The 20,289-nt window shown below is 39.7% G+C and overlaps 1 protein-coding gene and 2 long non-coding RNA genes across 3 annotated transcripts; all 3 read left to right on the forward strand.

Annotated features, from left to right (window-relative positions):
* Window positions 1-2,906: 2,906 nt before the first annotated feature.
* On the forward strand, window positions 2,907-9,255 carry LOC127358280 (uncharacterized). The gene is made up of 16 exons (XM_051391266.1): window positions 2,907-3,235; window positions 3,373-3,396; window positions 3,512-3,607; window positions 3,927-3,993; window positions 4,120-4,220; window positions 4,323-4,598; window positions 4,741-4,834; window positions 4,975-5,042; window positions 5,149-5,367; window positions 5,487-5,552; window positions 5,681-5,806; window positions 5,936-6,016; window positions 6,216-6,299; window positions 6,477-6,527; window positions 7,033-7,119; window positions 8,080-9,255. The coding sequence occupies exons 3-16, from the start codon at window positions 3,512-3,514 to the stop codon at window positions 9,253-9,255; spliced, it is 2,592 nt and encodes an 863-aa protein (XP_051247226.1). The 5' UTR covers window positions 2,907-3,235; window positions 3,373-3,396.
* Window positions 9,256-16,295: 7,040 nt separating this feature from the next.
* LOC127357465 (uncharacterized) lies at window positions 16,296-18,606 on the forward strand. Its single transcript, XR_007882261.1, has 3 exons — window positions 16,296-16,777; window positions 17,791-17,929; window positions 18,076-18,606. It is a non-coding gene; the product is annotated as an uncharacterized LOC127357465 (long non-coding RNA).
* A 145-nt stretch (window positions 18,607-18,751) lies between these two features.
* LOC127357467 (uncharacterized) lies at window positions 18,752-19,397 on the forward strand. Its single transcript, XR_007882263.1, has 2 exons — window positions 18,752-18,856; window positions 18,988-19,397. It is a non-coding gene; the product is annotated as an uncharacterized LOC127357467 (long non-coding RNA).
* Window positions 19,398-20,289: the final 892 nt, after the last annotated feature.

A 20,289-nucleotide genomic window follows, 5' to 3' on the forward strand; every position in this document is an offset into this window, starting at 1 on the left:
CTTGAGTTTAATACTGTACTCCGGCGGGAACTCCCCCTCTCTGGCTCTTTGTCTGAGGTAAGAAGACGTATTTTTTTAACTGTATATTTAGCTAGCATGCTACCTTTATAATTGTGGCTTATAATGTTAGCTATATTAATATGTTAATTATGATGTTCGCTTTAATCATAAATGTGGGAATATTTTAGATTCAGCTTGTTAACTGTTTTCATCTTAAAAAAATATATTTAAAACGTTCACTACTATTGCTGTGTATACGGTGGTTTAATAAATGTGGAGAGCTGAGTCGAGTTTCTTTTAGACCAAGCTCATAATTTTATTTAGCTTATTTATTGAAAATTGAGCCGCTCGTTTAGTGAGCTAACTTATGCTATTTTATAAGAGTAGCTTAGCTCCTAATAGAGCAGTGCGTGGTATGCGAGCGTAACGTGTGTGTGTGTTGAGCGAGAGAGAGCGGGGGCAATGTGTGAACGAGTGTGACGGTGAATGGCAGTAGAGCCGCGGGAGACTGGTTAGCCGAAAGTTATAGTTTATAAGTTATAGTTTGGCAGTAAATGTACAGTGTGAGACACAGTTCGCGGTGAATAAAGGCTGTCGCTTATCAATAATAGGTGGAGACTCCGTGTGAGTGGTTTGCTAACTGCTAAAGATAAAATAAAGGGGGTTAGCCCCGAAGTTAGCATCAACTTCGGCCCCGGAGGAAACTCTCCCCTCTGCTTCCCGAACAGCTAACTGTTAGCATAACTTAGCTAGCATAATGAATTAACTATTATTAATGTACAGACTGATGTGTGAGTCCGCGAGGCTGTGGCGTTTGTTTGGGGGCATTTTTGAGATTATTGAGAGCATTACATGTCTCTCCTGCCTGCTGATTAATTTTCTGTGTGATGGGTGATTTTGTGTAATGTTTCTCTGAGCTTTGTGAAAAATGTTAGTGATGTTAGCCGTATAAAACACAGGCGGACGCTGAGATGTAACGTTAACTTAATGTACTTGAAGCTGGATGGTCAAAAAGCATGACCAATGGTTGCTATGGTTACTCCATAGCAACGTTACGTGTAAGTGGCCTGTCCCAAGTAACCATAGTAACCGAACGTGTCATAACATGAGCACTAGATAGATAGATAGATACTTAGGCCTGAGAGAATTAACAATAATATTATTTTTACCTGTTTATTAAACCATAAAACTTGTATGCAGCACAAATAATTCTCAGCTGAATAATCTGAATTAACATACTAAAAACAATAACTTGTGAGGTCCCTAATAAACATTTCATAAACATAAACAATCTGTAAAAACATTATAAATCGGATACTGGTTGACCTCTCACATTAGCCTTACAGGGTAATGTTACTGTTAATGAGCTATACCTGAAAACTATTGGCTAGTGTTGTATGTGGACCTTGATATTCCTGCTAGAAGTCCTGTAGTTTTTTTGTTGATTGACATGGTGTGTCTGCTGCTAACTGCTAAATGATATTGATTCCATGCACTGCATGGATTGATTGATTTGATTTTACTGACAGAAAGCTAATAATGAATACATATAATGTAGTTTATGATTAAGTCAGTAATATTCATGTATAGACTGCTGTGTGTATGCCAACAATGCTGTGTTTTGTCTTGTCTATCAGTGCATATATGTGGGATGCTGTCATTGTGCTAGCAGCATTTTCCTTGATTGATGTTGTAAAAATGTTTTATTAATGTTCACTGAGCTTTGTGTACAGTGTTGCACTGTTTTTGTTAGTGTGATATACCAGAATTATGTAGGCTTATGCCTTATGTGGATTTTGATGCTAGCTTCTTGCTATTATATTATATATATGTATATATAATTTACTACTGTTATCTGATGTTAATACTGCAGTGATATTTTGATGATAGGTGTATTTCTAATATCAAAGTCATTAATGGCTTAATTCTAACATTTGATGTATTTGGTTATTTTACAATGAAAGTTTTTGAAAGTATTCACCACCATTATCAGATCATAACCTAACTATTACCATGCTACTGGGCTGTAATGTAAAGTGCTATCTGACACCAAGTGGCCTATTGTTTTGGATGCTAATTTACTCAGTACTTACTTACTGCTTGCTTACTACAACTATGGCAGGATATAAAATTATCAACCTATCCATTCATATGTCTTAATCATCAAGTGGAGCATCTTCTTTGCAAGCTTTAATCCTGTTTTTTGCCTCACAGATTTACTGCTCTTGACCATTTCTTGATCGGTAAATATATGTTTTGCCAATAAATCATGTATTATTTTTTTTAAATCAGCACTATTTGCTATTTAGAAGTGCTATGTGTGTATTTAATTTAATTTATTATATTCAGCTTCATAAGTGATACATTTATTGAATTATTTAAAACATAAATAATACATTATTGTTACATGTCTTTGACGCTCACTGGTGTCGTCCTGTTCTAGATAAACACTGCTTCACTTCAAACACTTCAGTATCCAGTTCAGCGTTGACCTTAAGTATCCAGTTGTGCATCTTTACCGGTAAGACATTTTTTTAAGGTTGCAAAACACTGAAATTGTTATTAATGAAGAACTTTTAATCATTGTTCTGTGATGTCATGTACTGTTATTGGGGTTAATCAATATTATTTTTTAAATTAGTTTTTTAAATCATGGAATGAAAAAAGGGGGATCGTTACTACAATTAACTGGTAAAAAGTAACTGGTAACAATATTGTTAACTCATTAATTCACGTTTGGTGTTTCACATCATGCTGTTTTTTCATTATGTGGTCAACAATATTTAGTACAGAATTCACTATATTTTCTGACTTTTCCAGGTTTCCTGTGTCCAGCATCTTCAAGACAGACTAAGCTAACTTTTTATATTTTTTGCACATTTATTATTTAGGTTAAAAAACAGTACTGTTTTGTAGGTTAGCAGTAGGTTAGATTTAGTGTAGAGTATTTAGTTTGTATAGTTTAGCTTTTAATGCTAGTGTAGGGACAGTTAAGTCGGCAAATTAATTTAGTTCAAGTCATTTACAATTGCATATTGTTGTTGTGATATTTTGTGAGTTATTGTCGTACAAGCTATTCTATATCGCAGGACCACGTGAGACGAGGAAAACCAGTGCAGGCCCGTGTGTGACCAAGAAGACCAGTGCAGGACCACGTGAGACGAGGAAGACCCGTGCAGGCCCGCTGACCGAGAAGACCAGGGCATTAGTTTAACTGTTGCAATTCCTCGTCTTGGTGAGTGTGTTCAAAATAGATGGTATATCTATGGTCAGATTATGATACATAACTATGAGTCTTACTGTGGTATTTTGCTTCTTTTCTATTTTTGTGCTTTTTGATGGGTTCCTGTGATGATCCTCTACTAAACACAGACACTACAAACTTCAGTGTTCAAGGTATGTTTTTCTTATGTATTTAATATAATTTAAATTTAACTTTAATACATAATATATACAAAAATTGCTCAACTGAAATTCTGTTATAATTTTTTGTCTCTAAATTGTTTCCAAGATGCCGAGGAAGGGCAAGCGATCCCAGGCTCAGAAAGTGCGTTGGAGAAAGCCTGATGAGGATGCACTCACCCCAACTCATTCTCCAGCCTACAAGGTATGGGTTGTTTGTTGTTTGTTTGTTTTCTTTTTTGAGGTGTTAAGCTATATCGTTTATTTTAGCTAAAAAAATTTGAAGAAAGTTTTACTGTAGTTAAAAGGACTTTAAACTCCTACAGGAGTAAAATTGAACATATAATCCACAACAACATGTATATTAGGAAAACAGTGAACACTGTACTGCACAATGACTACTATTACTTTTCATATTTAAAGTACATTTAGGTGATTAAATGTAATTATGTGATCATTGTAGCTTTAAAGTGTCTTGTGAGTGTGATTAAATTACCTTATCATTTATTCTTGCCTACTTTTAGGTGCCACGTCTCTCTGAGTCTCCCCGGAGGAGAGAGGCAGGGCCTTCTTTCGGTGACTTTCTTCCTCGTAAGTAGTGACACGTTTTATTCATTCAACTATTGAATATATGCATAGACACTTGCATATATGTGTCATAATTAATTTGCAGAGGTTAATTAAGTTTTGTTTTGGTGTTTCTGTGTTTTATAATAGGCCGTGGCACTGGTACACGCCATCGTGTGAGGAAATGGCCAGTTTCAGTCACGGGCTGCCAACACAAATTGGTCATCCCAGCTGAGTCTCCTGATAAGAAGGTAATTTATTTTACAATTATTTTAATTTGTAAACAAAATATCTGCTCTGATGATTGATTAGTGATTTTCATTCTAAAGAAATTCCTACTGCTTTCCCCCCAGTTTGTTCTTATTGTAGGAGCGTCCCATCTGCGCTCCATTGCAGACGGGATTGTGCCGATGCCAGAGGGAATGCTTTCCTTTGGTGTCATGTCCACACCAGGGGCCTGTGCGTCCCACCTGAGGACCGAGTTACGCAACGCTGTCGTACCTCGGACCCCGGATGCAGTCTGCATCATGGCCCCCAGCAACAACCTGACAGCCAGCCGGACCCCCCTTGAGGCAGGAGCTGACTTCCTGAAGCTCCTGAAGAGTGCCGATGGTCGTTGGCCCGGAAAGGTTATTGATTATATTGTATTTACTAGGGTACTAGGATTAATTTGGTTCCATGAGCTATTACAGTATAATGTACATTTATTTTAAAGGTTATGACATTTTGAGGAAAAGTACTTTATTAATGAACAACTATTGTTACGTGCAGGTCTTTGTCTTGGACTTTGTGCCACGTCTGACTGTTGATCCTTATCTACAAGAGCTCTTTCGTCAAGAGTTCCATAGAGTGGCAGCAGGAATGCGTAAGTTTAAAAAAAACATTTTAAATAACTGTTTGAATTAATGTTATTATTTTGTCCATAATCATCATTATTTTGTAATTAACAAAAAAATATATATTTAAGTATGTAAATAATGAATCAGGTTCTGGTTGTTTTTTAAGGTATCAAGTACTACTCGTCTTCTCGCCACTTCCCTTTGGACAACTTGGACCTGTGGAGCCCAGATGGTGTAAGTAGAGTATATTGTGATGAAATGGAAAAGTTTGACGTACACATGGCAGTAGTACAGTTCATAGCAGATGCATATTGAGAGTTATTTTGTAACTTGTTTTCAGGTTCACTTGAGTGATGGCGAAGGCATGGTGGTCCTTGCTCATTTGCTGTGGGCTGCAGCTTACGAGCATCTGGAGGCACCTGTACCGAAACCGCAGGCCGCTCCCAGGACATCATTGCCTGTTCGTCACGTCACTCCAAGGGTCGTTGTGAGGGGAGAGGTCATCGTGCCTCGCCCCTCTAACCCTTATGAGTGGACCTCTGTGGAGAAGGGCAGGAAGGTAATATTTGCACACTGTAATGTGTAAGGTGTTGAGACTGATATTCCCCCAGCAGTTAACTTCTGTTATGGTCAGTGGGTACTTATTTTTAACACAATGTCTGCTGTTTGTCATTACAGAGGAACGTACCTGAGGAACCTGCACAGTCCTCTAGCGCACCCAAAAACACGGAGGTTCAACAGCAGGTTTGTTATGCTTTCATATAAACAGTTAGGAAAGGGTTAATTGGTTATTTTTCTATCGATTATAGATGAGAGAAATTGTCAGTAATACTGTTTTATTATTATGTGGGTTGTTTTTTGTCGTGCTAAAGGAGTGCTTCATACCGCTCAACCCAGTGAGGTTCAGCAGTTCCATTTTGGCTGCCATGAATGCTGTTGTCCCTTCCCATCTTCCGACCCCTGAACACTCCGACACTGCTGTTCCACAAGACAAAACGGTAATTTGCATTCAGATTGTATCTGTTGGTTTCTGCTTCTTCTTCTCACCCTTACAAACTGCTTACGCCCAAAAGGAGCTTTTCCCCAATATAGTTTCAAAGTTTATTTGGTTTCCTTCTTTACATTAGAAACCTGTTGTGGAACGCAGGCGGAAAGCTCCCAGGCCCATGCCTGCCAGTCATTTGAGCGTGGCTGCTGCTGCTGCAGAGGTTGGTGCATGTCACACCATACATTTAACATGTGTTTTAAATGGAGAATGCAAAGCTATTTCATTGTTAATGCAGTATGCACCAAGTTTATGTTGAAATGACAAGACCTCATTTAAGTTTCATTCTGTGTGTGTAAATAATTTAAAAAACATTGTATTTTTTCAATACATTATATTTAATTTTGGTTTATTTCTTTTAGGCTCAGGTGACACCATGCGTGGTGGACACATCCCCAGAGCCATCACTTGCCACAGCTGTGGAAGTGATTGCCGCTGCTGCGGAGGTTGGTGCAAGTTATGTTACACATTTTACAAATGTGTTTTAAATGGTGCATGCAAAGCTGTTTCATTGTTAATGCAGTATGCAGCAAGTTTATGTTGAAATTACAAGACCTCATTTGAGCTTCATTCTGTGTAAATAATGAAAAAACGTTTTTTCAATACACTATATTTAATTTTAGCCATCACCTGTCACGGCTGTGGAAGTGGCTGCTGCTGCTGCTGCTGCGGAGGTTGGTGCATGTTATATTACACATTTTACAAATGTGTTTTAAATGGTGCATGCAAAGCTGTTTTTTGAGCTTCATTCTGTGTAAATAATAAAAAAAAAACAATACATTATATTTAATTTTTGTTTATTTATTTTAGGCTCAGGTGACACCATGCGTGGTCGACACCTCCCCAGAGCCATCACCTGCCACGGCTGTGGAAGTGGCTGCTGCTGCTGCTGAAGAGGTTGGTGCATGTTATATTACACATTTTACAAATGTGTTTTAAATGGTGCATGCAAAGCTGTTTTCTTGTTAATGCAGTATGAATTCGAATTAAATACAAAACAACATTAAGGTTCTCAAGTGTACTTTGAAATGACTAGACCTCATTTCAACTGGAAAACGAGACAAGAATGCACCCGTTCTCAAGTCTTTTATTATTCACCAATCTTTGAAATGTGTATCAGGTGAGTACATTGTTCTACTTATGTCTTGATTGTCAATAACATGGTATCATGCTCATCAGACACCCAAAGCACAGACACCTCCACGGCCAAGAAGCTTCTGGATAATCGATGATGCACCCACCTGTTCCCGTTATCCAACTACAAAGGTAGGATACATTCCACTCAAAAAACACAAACATGGCATGTATATTCAGTCTTTACATCCACATTCTCAGCCATAAAGAGAAAGTTTGTGACTTTTTTCAAACCAACCATTGCACATACTATCATCCGAGGATAGGTTACATCTTGATGGTAACTTTAGATTTACAAAACTATTGTGAGATTTGTACTTGTTCCTGCAACTTGGACAATTTTACCATTAGGGTTTTATACCAGATAATTGCTGTTTGTATCCTGTGTAAAACCAAAAGTTAATTATTTTAACCTAATCCATAACTTTAACCTATAATACTAACTATCAGAACACGATAAATTAATTTAAATTTATAATTTAAAAAAAATAGAGGGGGGAGAAAAAGAAGGTAAGTTAAAGTTGTATCTATCTGTATACACAACTACATCAATTTACATACTTGGTCGCTTCTTAGGCTTCACAATCTTACAATAGTTTTGCAGAGTTAATATTTAGACACGTCCCAGAGAGGAGAACCTAAATAACACATGAAATCTTGAAGTAAATACTACATATTTATTTGCTAAAAGACTGACTGGTGTTAGATTTTCAAGCCCTTTCAATGACATGAATTTTACAAATAACATTACTTTTATCTTCTAAAATATAAATATTAATGTAGATTTCCACACACACAATTATAATGAACTCCAAGTCACACTGGATAAAAAAAAGGGTTGACAGCCCTGAAATTGATGTCACTAATGAGCCTTTTAAAACCTTTTCGGACATTTCTAATATATTAATTAATTAATTAATTAATTAAAGTAAAATATTCTTAAATTTCAATGTCTAAATTACATTTCTTTATATTGTATTCTATTTCTTTTTAATTTAATTAGATTTTTGAAAATGAACACACTTAATTAAATATTGTAAGATAGTCAATAATAATAATAATAATAGACTTCATACCACATTTTTTCCACAGTGGACACACGAAAAGGCTATTTTATCTGTGAGGGCAACCCATTGTCAAAATGATGCCAGATACAACACCTTCAGCAGAAATCATCAGTGCACCTGCATGGCTCTTACATTTCTGGCCTACCACAACGAGGGATTACAGATCAACACCACTTACCTTGACAGAGTACTTGAGCAGGGAGATTTACTCTATGTTGGGATCAAAAACCAGCTACTGTTGGAGAGGCGATATGTTGATGACCACCTGACCGTTGAGGAAATGCCACAGCAGGTTCTAACTGACACCAGTGTCTACAATGTGCACATGTCTTCAGTAAGATGTGGATACCTGAAGGCCCAAGAAGGAAACCTTGGTGGCTGGTTGACTCTGGATGAACAGCTTCAGTCTCTGTCAACACATGTCAGCCATGCTATCCTAATTGTATCTCCAGAGTGCATTGCGGTGTTCCGTGACACATCAGGACGATACGGAGTGTTTGATTCTCACTCAAGAAATGCAAGTGGATTGCAACACCCTGATGGAACTGCTGTTATGTTGACTTTCAGCCAGTTGAGTGACCTCAGCAACCACCTGCAAAGGCTGTTTGAAGGCCGTGGTGCTAATGCCTCTTATGAGTTTGTGCCAGTAACTTTTGAGTCTGTTGACAAATCCAGTGAACGTCATGGACAGCCAAGTGATGTCAAGATCACACAAAGTGCTTCAGCTGTACCACCATCAGAAGGAAATGTTGAAGCTAAGTCACCAGTGACTTTCTGCAGACCAGAAGAAGAACTTGTGCAAGTGCTGAACATTTCTCCTGCCGTCCCACAAGCATGTGCAAGTACGGAAGACTCAGAGAAAAATGCAGGAAAAGGACAACTAAACATCCTGAAAGTTGTGACCAAACTAAGTAAACATCAGCGACGCAAAGCTTTGCGGAGAAGTAGAAGCACAAAGAAAGCAGAGAAATCTACATCTCAGAGACACAACGCAAGAAAGGAATTTGAACGACAGAAATATGCCAGCTGTTCAGACTTTAAAAGGAATAAAGTGGAGGCTATGAAAACGAAATATGGCCAAGACTGTCGTTACCGCAAAGAGAAGAAACTGTACATAGTCAGAAGATACCAAGAAGATTCTGATTTCCAGAGCAGACAAAGAAGGGGCTTTTCAGAGCGACAAAGAAGTACATCAAGATGAGGTACAACACAGATTCTGATTTTCAGAGCAGACAAAGACAGTACATCAAGCAGAGGTACAACAATGACCTAGCATTCAGGCTGCAACATATACGGCGCTGCACCCAGCAGAAAAAGGACAAGTTCACTACAAATGCTGCATATCAAATACACTATAAATTGCAGTGTGCCCTAAGAATCAAAAGGAAATACAGACGGACTGTAATCAACTGCCAACCACAGCGTGTGATCAATCCTGTGATGGAGGCTGCAATATCTTCATTCCGGGAAAAGACTAAGCAAGGACCTACTTATGTCTGTACAGTGTGCCACCGGACTTTGTTCGCTAATCAAGTTATGCGTTGCAAAAGGACCAAATACGTCAAAAACAGTGATTTGGTTGCTGCTTGTTTAACTGGTAAATATGTTCATGTCTGTGACATTGGATGCTCTTCCACTTGCACCATGCCACATGAAAGAATGCAGGAGTGGATCTGCTACACCTGTGATGACCACCTGAGAAGAGGAAACCTGCCACCTATTGCAATGGAAAATAAATTGGAGCTGGCACCAATTCCTTCAGAACTGGCTGAACTGAATGTGCTGGAGAGACAGCTGATTGCCAAGATTCTACCTTTTGCCAAAATTGTTGCATTGCCAAAAGGACAGCAAAGAGCAGTACACGGTGCTGTTGTATGTGTGCCTTCTGAGGTAGAAGCTACAGTGAACAGTCTCCCAAGACCGAGCAGTGATGCCCAGCTGTTGCAAGTTAAACTAAAACGACGCATCAAGTACAAAGGACATCAGTACTTCTACACTGTCAACATGAAGAATGTGCTAGCCGCACTAGCGACACTCAAGGACATGCATTCGCAATACAAAGATGTATCTGTTGATCAAAGTGCTACTTTCAACAGTCTCCCAGATGATCTGCCATGTGATGAAGAACAGACACAACAGGACAATGGAGATGCAAGTGAGCAGGCTGACCAGTCTAAAAACCCAGAGAAAGACGAACTTAGACCTGGTCTGGTCTTGGACTCTTGCATGCAGCCACCCGACATAGCACAGGAAGTGTTATCTTATGGCGATGGAATTTTCAGTGTTGCACCAGCCCAAGGAAATAAACCTGTGGGCTTCTTTGCCATACCGAAACTAGAAGCCATGGCCTTCCCTGTGCAGTTCCCAACAGGCCAGAACACATTAGATGAGGTCAGGGGAAAAAAACTGTCACCCAGTAAATACTTCAATGCAAGACTGTTCTGTGTTGACACAAGATTTGCAAGTGACCAGAGTTACCTGTTCTTTGCCCAGTTTGTGACGGAAACACACATGGCTACAAACAGCATGTCCATCCAATTGCGCAAAGGCAAACCAATGAGCAGAGATGGGCGCAAAATCTCCAGCAAGATGCTTCAGGATAAACAAGAGGTGGAAAAACTAATCACAAACCAGGACGCAACACGCTTCATGCGACCTCTGCGAGGCACTCCGGCATACTGGGAAAAAACACTGAAGGATATGAATGCTATGGTCAGACAGTTGGGAAAGCCTACATTCTTCCTGACATTTTCGGCGGCTGAAATGAGATGGCCTGAGGTCATAGAGGCAGTGAAAGCTCAGCAAGGAGAACAAGTTGACTTTTCACAGCTCGACTGGAATGCCAAATGTGACATACTTCGCAGCAACCCTGTGACTGTTATGCGACTGTTTGAGAGAAGAGTAGACGCGCTGATGATAGATCTGATACGGTCACCTGCACAGCCCATTGGAGAAGTAGAGGACTACTTCTACCGAGTTGAGTTTCAAGCCAGAGGAAGTCCTCACATTCACTTGCTGGTTTGGATCAAAGATGCACCCGAGTTTGGAGACCAAGATGATGCCGAAGTAATCAACTTCATTGACCAGTACATCACATGCCAGATGCCAGACCCAAAGGCAGACCCAGAGCTCCACAAGATTGTATCAGAGGTTCAAGTCCACAGCAGGAACCATTCAAAATCCTGCAAGAAAGGCAATGTAATGTGCAGATTTGGGTTTCCAAAACTTCCCATGGAGAGGACCAGCATCACCTTTCCAGAACAAGATGACGATCATGACGATGATGACAACCAGCAACAGCAAAGTGCACAAAAAAACAAACACAAAGGCAAAAAGGGAAAACAAAAGAGCAGAGCTCTTCGGATCAGACAAAAGGAGGCCAAGGACAAGCTACAAATGCTAAGGAATTTCATTAGTGACCCAAATGCCTCATTCAACAACTTGTCTGAGCTGCTGGAAAAATGCAACCTCACCTATGAGGAATACATGAAATGTGTCAACAATTTAACAATGAGCAACGTCATTATGCTGAAACGTCATCCAAACCACTGCTGGGTGAATGGATACAATCCAGATCTGCTGAGAGCATGGAACGCGAACATGGACATCCAATTTGTGCTTGACGAGTTCAGCTGCCTTATGTACATGATGTCATATGTGTCCAAGCCAGAACATGAGATGACTGAGTTCCTGAATGATGTCATTCGTGATGTGAAGAAAACAGACGTCAACGAGAACGATGAAATGAAACACATAATGCAGGCATACGCTAAACACAGAGAGGTCAGCGCTCAAGAGGCTGTGGCACGGACATGCAGCTTGCCACTCAAAAAGTGCTCGCGAAATGTGGTGTTCATTCAGACTGACGACAATGCAACAAAGATGAGTCTTCCTATGAGCAGATTAAAGGACATTTCACCAGATTCAGACCAAGTGTGGATGTCAGGCCTGCCAGAGAAATATGCAGAAAGACCCCAAACACCTGAATATGAATGCTTGTGTTTGGCTGACTTTGCATCTCAGTACAGGACTCTCTATGGACAACAATCCAAAAGAAAAAATGCAGTTTCCCTTTTGAATGACAAAGGACACATTCAAAAAAGAACTGTAGGAAAGCCTGCCATCATTAGATTTGCACGCTTCTCAGAAGAGAAAGATCCAGAAAGGTTCTACGGACGACTCCTCAAACTGTACCTCCCACACAGATCAAATGACGACCTGAAAAACAAAGAATGCCCCACATACGAACAGTTTTACAAACGGGGTCGTAAGTGGGGATATGACGTACGAGCTCTGGTCGACATCATGAAGAAAAAGTATGAAGGACATGGCAAAGAATTTGAGAAGGCACTGGAAAAAATTCAAAAGGAAGGCCTGGTCGTTGATGCCTGGAACACCTTTGCACCCGAGGTTGAAGTGGATCGTTTGGAGTGCATCGCCGAACGAGAAGCCATAAACCCCATTAACGACAACGAAATGGACAACGTACCAGACTTCCAAGTGAATGACAGCAGTATAGCTGTGCCAGCAATAGAGGCACCAAAGCTGAGCCCAGACTTTGTGAGGAAGCTATACCAAAGCCTCAACGAAACACAGGCATGCATATTTTACAGTGTGCGTGAATGGTGCCTCAAACGTGTCTGGGGACACAATCCTGAACAGTTCTTTTACTTTGTCAGTGGTGGAGCTGGTTGTGGAAAGTCACATGTAATCAAATGCATACATGAGGAGGCGACCAAGATTCTACGCCAACTCCCAAGATTCCGCGACCAGGGAGACATGTCCACGCCTGCAGTGCTACTGACTGCATTTACTGGCACTGCTGCCTTCAACATCTCTGGCAAGACCTTACATTCAATGTTAAAACTGCCAAGAAGTTTGAAACCACCATATCAGGGACTTGGAAATACATTGGATGAAATGAGAGCAATACTGTCCAATGCAGAAATTCTGATCATAGATGAAATTTCCATGGTTTCAAAGGAGTTATTTGCCTACGTCCACTGGAGATTTCAGCAGATCAAAGGCAATAAGAAACCCTTCGGAGGCATGTCTGTTTTGGCAGTAGGAGACTTTTACCAACTGCCACCGCTTGGCAAAGCAAAACCGCTTTGCGTGTATGAGGAGGGCGTGCTCGACGTTTGGAAAGACAACTTCCAAATGGTCAGTCTGACACAGATCATGCGGCAGAAAGATGATCTTGTGTTTGCAGAGCTTCTGAACAGGTTGCGGGTAAAGAGGAAGACAGAGGCACTCAGAGATGATGACAGAGCTTTACTCACCCAGACTGTCATCGACATCAAAGACTGTCCACTCGATGCCCTGCATATCTTTGCAACAAACAGAGAGGTTGATGAGCACAACCGAGCAACTGTAGCAGCTCTACATCGTGATTTTGTCAACATTAAGGCACATGATTACGCCAAAGACCCCACCACAGGTGAAATGATCCAGACAAGAGGCTTCAAAGGGAAGAAAAGAGACCTACCTGACTGCATACAGGCTGCACACGGTGTACGCGTTATGATAGTCAGGAATCTTGATGTAGAGGACGGACTTGTGAATGGAACATTTGGAACCATTGCCAACATCGTAACAGGCCAGCAAGATGGACAAACAAGAGTGACAATGATTGGACTTCAACTGGACAATCCAACCTCCGGACAGAAATTACGTAAAAAGATCCAAGGGCAATCGGATAACCTGGTCTACATTGAGAGAACTGAGGAGAACATGACCAAAAAAGGAGCCGTTCGGAGGCAGTTCCCAATGAAGTTGGCCTTTGCCTGCACAGCTCACAAAGTGCAAGGCATGACAATGGAGTCTGCTGTGGTGTCCCTGAAGCGCGTGTTTGAGTCTGGAATGTCGTATGTTGCCCTCAGCAGGACAACCTCACTTCAAGGCCTGCACATCACGGATTTTGATGAAAAGAAAATCTACGCTGATCCTGAAATCACAGCTGCAATGGAAAACATGAACCAAGCATCATTCGAGAGCACAAGACCACTCTTGCAGCATGTGAAATTGGCAGATGGAACAGCCCAAAACATCACAATTATTCACCACAACACACAAGGACTTCCATCTCACATTGAGGACCTTAAATGCCACCATGAACTGAAACTTGCTGATGTGTTATGCATCACAGAAACACATCTGTCTGGATCGTTTGTTTCCTCCAAGTTCCAGTTGGAAGGATACAACATGTTTACACGCAGCAGACAAGTGTCCTACACAAACCTTTCAGACATGGCAACAAAAGATGGTGGCGGTGTTGCAGTGTACTGTAAGAGCCACATTCAAGCAGAGGCTCGGAGGTACTTCCAAAATGTGACTGATCTTGAGTTTGTAGTCGTCAAACTAATGGCCCCAGTCAGAGCAGTGATTGCAGCTGTTTACAGACCACCACACTTCTGTCTCAAAAAGTTCCTGCCAAACATGGAAAGCCTCTTGGACTCCTTGGACATGATGAATCACCAGCCAGTCATTGTTTGCGGAGACTTTAATGAGGACCTTCTATGCAAAGGAAAAAAGGCAATACAAGAGTTGTTCCAATCAAAAGGATACACACAACTCATAACAGATGCAACAACTGAAAACAGGACACTTCTCGATCACATTTACGTGTCTCAACCACACACCTGTGTCCAGTCTGGTGTACTGCAAACTTACCACAGTTATCACAGTCCCGTCTACTCTATTTTAACGTTGCCAGCCAACTAAACACATGTAGGTCAGTTCAATATCTCTTGGAGTCCACATAAACTAGGGCCTAAGGTGGTATTGTTCTGTTAATCATTATCTCTATGTGCAATTTTTATTTTTATTTTATTTATTTGCCTCTTAGAGTCCGCATAAACTAGGGCCTAAGGTGGTATTTTTGTTAATCATTATCTCTCACTGTGCAATTTTATAATGCTAATCACTGTAAGTCAGTTCGATATCTCTTGGAGTCCTCATAAACTAGGGCCTAAGGTGGTATTGTTCTGTCAATCATTATCTTTGGGTGCAATTTTATCATGTTAATCACTGTAAGTCAGTTCGATATCTCTTGGAGTCCGCATAAACTAGGGCCTAAGGTGGTATTGTTCTGTCAATCATTATCTTTGGGTGCAATTTTATCATGTTAATCACTGTAAGTCAGTTCGATATCTCTTGGAGTCCGCATAAACTAGGGCCTAAGGTGGTATTGTTCTGTCAATCATTATCTCTCTGGGTGCAATTTTATCATGCTAATCACTGTAAGTCAGTTCGATATCTCTTGGAGTCCGCATAAACTAGGGCCCAAGGTGGTATTGTTCTGTCAATCATTATCTTTGGGTGCAATTTTATCATGCTAATCACTGTAAGTCAGTTCGATATCTCTTGGAGTCCGCATAAACTAGGGCCCAAGGTGGTATTGTTCTGTCAATCATTATCTTTGGGTGCAATTTTATCATGTTAATCACTGTAAGTCAGTTCGATATCTCTTGGAGTCCGCATAAACTAGGGCCTAAGGTGGTATTGTTCTGTCAATCATTATCTCTCTATGTGCAATTTTATCATGTTAATCACTGTAAGTCAGTTCGATATCTCTTGGAGTCCGCATAAACTAGGGCCTAAGGTGGTATTGTTCTGTCAATCATTATCTTTGGGTGCAATTTTATCATGCTAATCACTGTAAGTCAGTTCGATATCTCTTGGAGTCCGCATAAACTAGGGCCTAAGGTGGTATTGTTCTGTCAATCATTATCTCTCTGGGTGCAATTTTATCATGCTAATCAATGTAAGTCAGTTCAATATCTCTTGGAGTCCGCATAAACTAGGGCCTAAGGTGGTATTGTTCTGTCAATCATTATCTCTCTCTGTGCAATTTTTATTTTTTTTATTTATTTTTATCCCTTAGAGTCCGCATAAACTAGGGCCTAAGGTGGTATTTTTATCAATCATTATCTCTGGGTGCAATTTTATCATGCTAATCAATGTAAGTCAGTTCGATATCTCTTGGTGTCCGCATAAACTAGGGCCTAAGGTGGTATTGTTCTGTCAATCATTATCTCTCTGGGTGCAATTTTATCATGCTAATCAATGTAAGTCAGTTCGATATCTCTTGGAGTCCGCATAAACTAGGGCCTAAGGTGGTATTGTTCTGTCAATCATTATCTCTCTCTGTGCAATTTTTATTTTTTTTATTTATTTTTATCCCTTAGAGTCCGCATAAACTAGGGCCTAAGGTGGTATTTTTGTCAATCATTATCTCTGGGTGCAATTTTATCATGCTAATCAATGTAAGTCAGTTCAATATCTCTTGGTGTCCGCATAAACTAGGGCCCAAGGTGTTATTGTTCTGTCAATCATTATCTCTGGGTGCAATTTTATCATGCTAATCAATGTAAGTCAGTTCAATATCTCTTGGAGTCCGCATAAACTAGGGCCTAAGGTGGTATTGTTCTGTCAATCATTATCTTTGGGTGCAATTTTATCATGCTAATCACTGTAAGTCAGTTCGATATCTCTTGGAGTCCGCATAAACTAGGGCCCAAGGTGGTATTGTTCTGTCAATCATTATCTCTCTATGTGCAATTTTTAAATTTTTTTAATTTATTTTTATCCCTTAGAGTCCGCATAAACTAGGGCCTAAGGTGGTATTTTTGTCAATCATTATCTCTGGGTGCAATTTTATCATGCTAATCAATGTAAGTCAGTTCGATATCTCTTGGAGTCCGCATAAACTAGGGCCTAAGGTGGTATTGTTCTGTCAATCATTATCTCTGGGTGCAATTTTATCATGCTAATCAATGTAAGTCAGTTCGATATCTCTTAGAGTCCGCATAAACTAGGGCCTAAGGTGGTATTGTTCTGTCAATCATTATCTCTCTCTGTGCAATTTTTTTTTTTTTATTTATTTTTACCCTTAGAGTCCGCATAAACTAGGGCCTAAGGTGGTATTTTTATCAATCATTATCTCTGGGTGCAATTTTATCATGCTAATCAATGTAAGTCAGTTCGATATCTCTTGGAGTCCGCATAAACTAGGGCCTAAGGTGTTATTGTTCTGTCAATCATGATCTCTGGGTGCAATTTTATCTTGCTTATCAATGTAAGTCAGTTCGATATCTCTTGGAGTCCGCATAAACTAGGGCCTAAGGTGGTATTGTTCTGTCAATCATTATCTCACTGTGAAATTTTTATTTTTTTTATTTATTTTTATCCCTTAGAGTCCGCATAAACTAGGGCCTAAGGTGGTATTTTTGTCAATCATTATCTCTCTATGTGCAATTTTATCATGCTAATCAATGTAAGTCAGTTCGATATCTCTTGGAGTCCGCATAAACTAGGGCCTAAGGTGGTATTGTTCTGTCAATCATTATCTCTCTGGGTGCAATTTTATCATGCTAATCAATGTAAGTCAGTTCGATATCTCTTGGTGTCCGCATAAACTAGGGCCTAAGATGGTATTGTTCTGTCAATCATGATCTCTGGGTGCAATTTTATCTTGCTAATCAATGTAAGTCAGTTCGATATCTCTTGGAGTCCGCATAAACTAGGGCCCAAGGTGGTATTGTTCTGTCAATCATTATCTCTCTATGTGCAATTTTTATTTTATTTTTTTATTTTTATCTCTTAGAGTCCACACAAATGGGGCCTAAGGTGGTATTGTTCTGTCAGTGATTATCTCTCTGGGTGCAATTTTATCATGCTGATCAATGTAAGTCAGTTCGATATCTCTTAGAGTCCGCACAAACTAGGGCCTAAGGTGGTATTGTTCTGGTTGTATTGGCTGGAAATACAAAGTTGTAGGGACAGAGCAGCTCCATTGAGGACTTGCAATGAAGATAGTGAAGCTACAGTTCCAGTGATGCAGACAGGATAGGGACAGCAGCTCCAAGATTCAGGTAAATACTAGGTTAAGTATAGAGTCGCACTGCAAATCATTGCAATTTGTTATTTGATCAACTTTTCACATACTATATATTGTTTGGGTCATAATTCCTTCTCATAGACAGATATTAGATGTCTCAACTTTCTCTTTTTTTCACAGACGCCATGTCGCTGTTACATTGTGGTTTGTGCCGAAGAAGAACAACATCCAAGAGACCAACAGAAGGAGTAGAACAACATAAGCAACAAAATAAATTTAGGTACACTTTTTCTTTGAAATAAGATTTGTTTCCAGTACTTTTGTGATTTACTACAGATATTTTGTTTATCTGTACTCAGAAAACACTATTAATACTGTTGTTTTTTTTGTCCTGTCCTGACGAGGAACAACAAGACGGAATCAACAACATTAAGCTAAGTGCTCTTTTTTCTTCTAATGACATTTTCATTTTTCATATTTCATTTCTCACAAAGATTACATATTACATTATTGATGTTTTGTTAACTGTATACTTATTCTATCATCTAATTAATGATTTTCTCTTTTTATTGTTCATAAATCTGACACCTGATGAACACCATACAAAGACGGATGGCAGCAACCCCAAAGACAAAAGTAGGATCATCAGTGAGGACTACAGCGAAGACGGCAGCCGTTCAACCTGTGAAGACTCAGAATTCCAACACAAGGCTTGAGGTAAAATCCTAATTATTAAAGATTGTACTTTCATTGCCTTTTATCACATTTGTGTCAGTACTTTGTAAAGATATACATCAACAACTTGTCTTTCTCAATTTGTCTTTCTCACACTAGAAACCAGAAGAAGTAGGAAGAATGCACTGCTGGTGTTAATTTCAGCAACTGTTCTCTTTGTGCCGAAGAAGAACAACATCCAAGAGATCAACAGAAGGAGAAGAACAACATAAGTAACAAAATAAATGTAGGTACACTTTTTCTTTGAAATAAGATTTGTTTCCAGTACTTTTTTGATTCACTACAGATATATTGTTTATCTGTACTCAGAAAACACTGTATTAATACTATTGTGTTTTTTTGTCCTGTCCTGACGAGGAACAACAAGACTGAATCGACAACATTAAGCTAAGTGCTCTTTTTTCTTCTAATGACTATATTTCATTTCATTTCTCACAAATATTACATTCTATCATCTAATTAATGATTTTCTCTTTTTCTCTTTTTTCTTTTTGGTTGTTTTTAGATTGTGCATAAATCTGACACCTGATGAACACCATGCAAAGAAGGATGGCAGCAACCCCAAAGACAAAAGTAGGATCATCAGTGAGGACTACAGCGAAGACGGCATCTGATCAGAACATCAACACCAGATGACACGGACACAGTATTAAGACTGGCGATGAGCAAAACAAGGATTGGAGGACAGTTACGGGACAAATCTTTTTGGCTCTTTGTGTTTTGGCTCCATTTAAAAATGTTCAAATAAATAATATGACATGAAATTACTAGTAGTGTCACTGAGTAGTGTCAGTGTGTTGTGGTTCACATACACCAAGCATTAGGCTAGCAGTAAAGTATAGCTTGTTGCTAGGCAGAATTTCTTACAATATTTCTAATATTGCAAACTTTCCATGCTACATTTTGAACAGTCTAGTTGTTCTCTCATATGAACACACACATATGTTGAAAGCTTGATTTGTCACATACCTAAGTGATGGTAGAGGTTACATACAGTGAACTACTCGGCAGTGTCAGTAATGTATGGGCCAGTGTCACGGGCCAGAGCAAGGCACAATCAAAATTGCTTTAGGAATTTTCTAGTTATTGTGCCTTGCATAAGCAAGCACAATACTACTCTTCCTCGGGCTTTTTTATTAAACTTATTATTATTCTTCCGTACGTTTTTCGGCGCGCTTCTTCTCCCGGAGCTTTTGTCGCACATACACAAAAAAGGTATCAAAACGTGCGGCTCGATGAGGACATCTAGTGCTATGACTTTTCTAAGAATTTCGCCAAACGGTTTGCCGATAAATCGCCAAAAACCGGTCCAAAAAATGAATGGGTGTGTATTGCGAGAACCTCCAACTGAAAAAAACTGCCAGAGTGCGTGACATCATCGCTAGAGTGTGGGGAGAGAGAAAAATTTGTCGAAAAATAAATTTGTAAACTGCTGTCATGGCCACAAATTTCACTCTACCGAAATAATTTATAGATAGAAACGTAGGTAAATTCGTTGGGGTCGCAGTGATACCACTGCTGAAGCTGTCAGACAAATAGTTTTGGCGGGAAACGCACTGATGCGCCAGCAACACCCTCTCACGGCCCCATCTACTCCCATGTTAATTTTAGAGGAGAAATCTTGAAAGACGCTCGTTGAACCTCTTCTCTCTCAATCTC

The sequence above is a fragment of the Dicentrarchus labrax genome, unplaced genomic scaffold (genome assembly GCF_905237075.1).
Source record: "Dicentrarchus labrax unplaced genomic scaffold, dlabrax2021, whole genome shotgun sequence".
NCBI classification, from domain to species: domain Eukaryota; kingdom Metazoa; phylum Chordata; class Actinopteri; family Moronidae; genus Dicentrarchus; species Dicentrarchus labrax.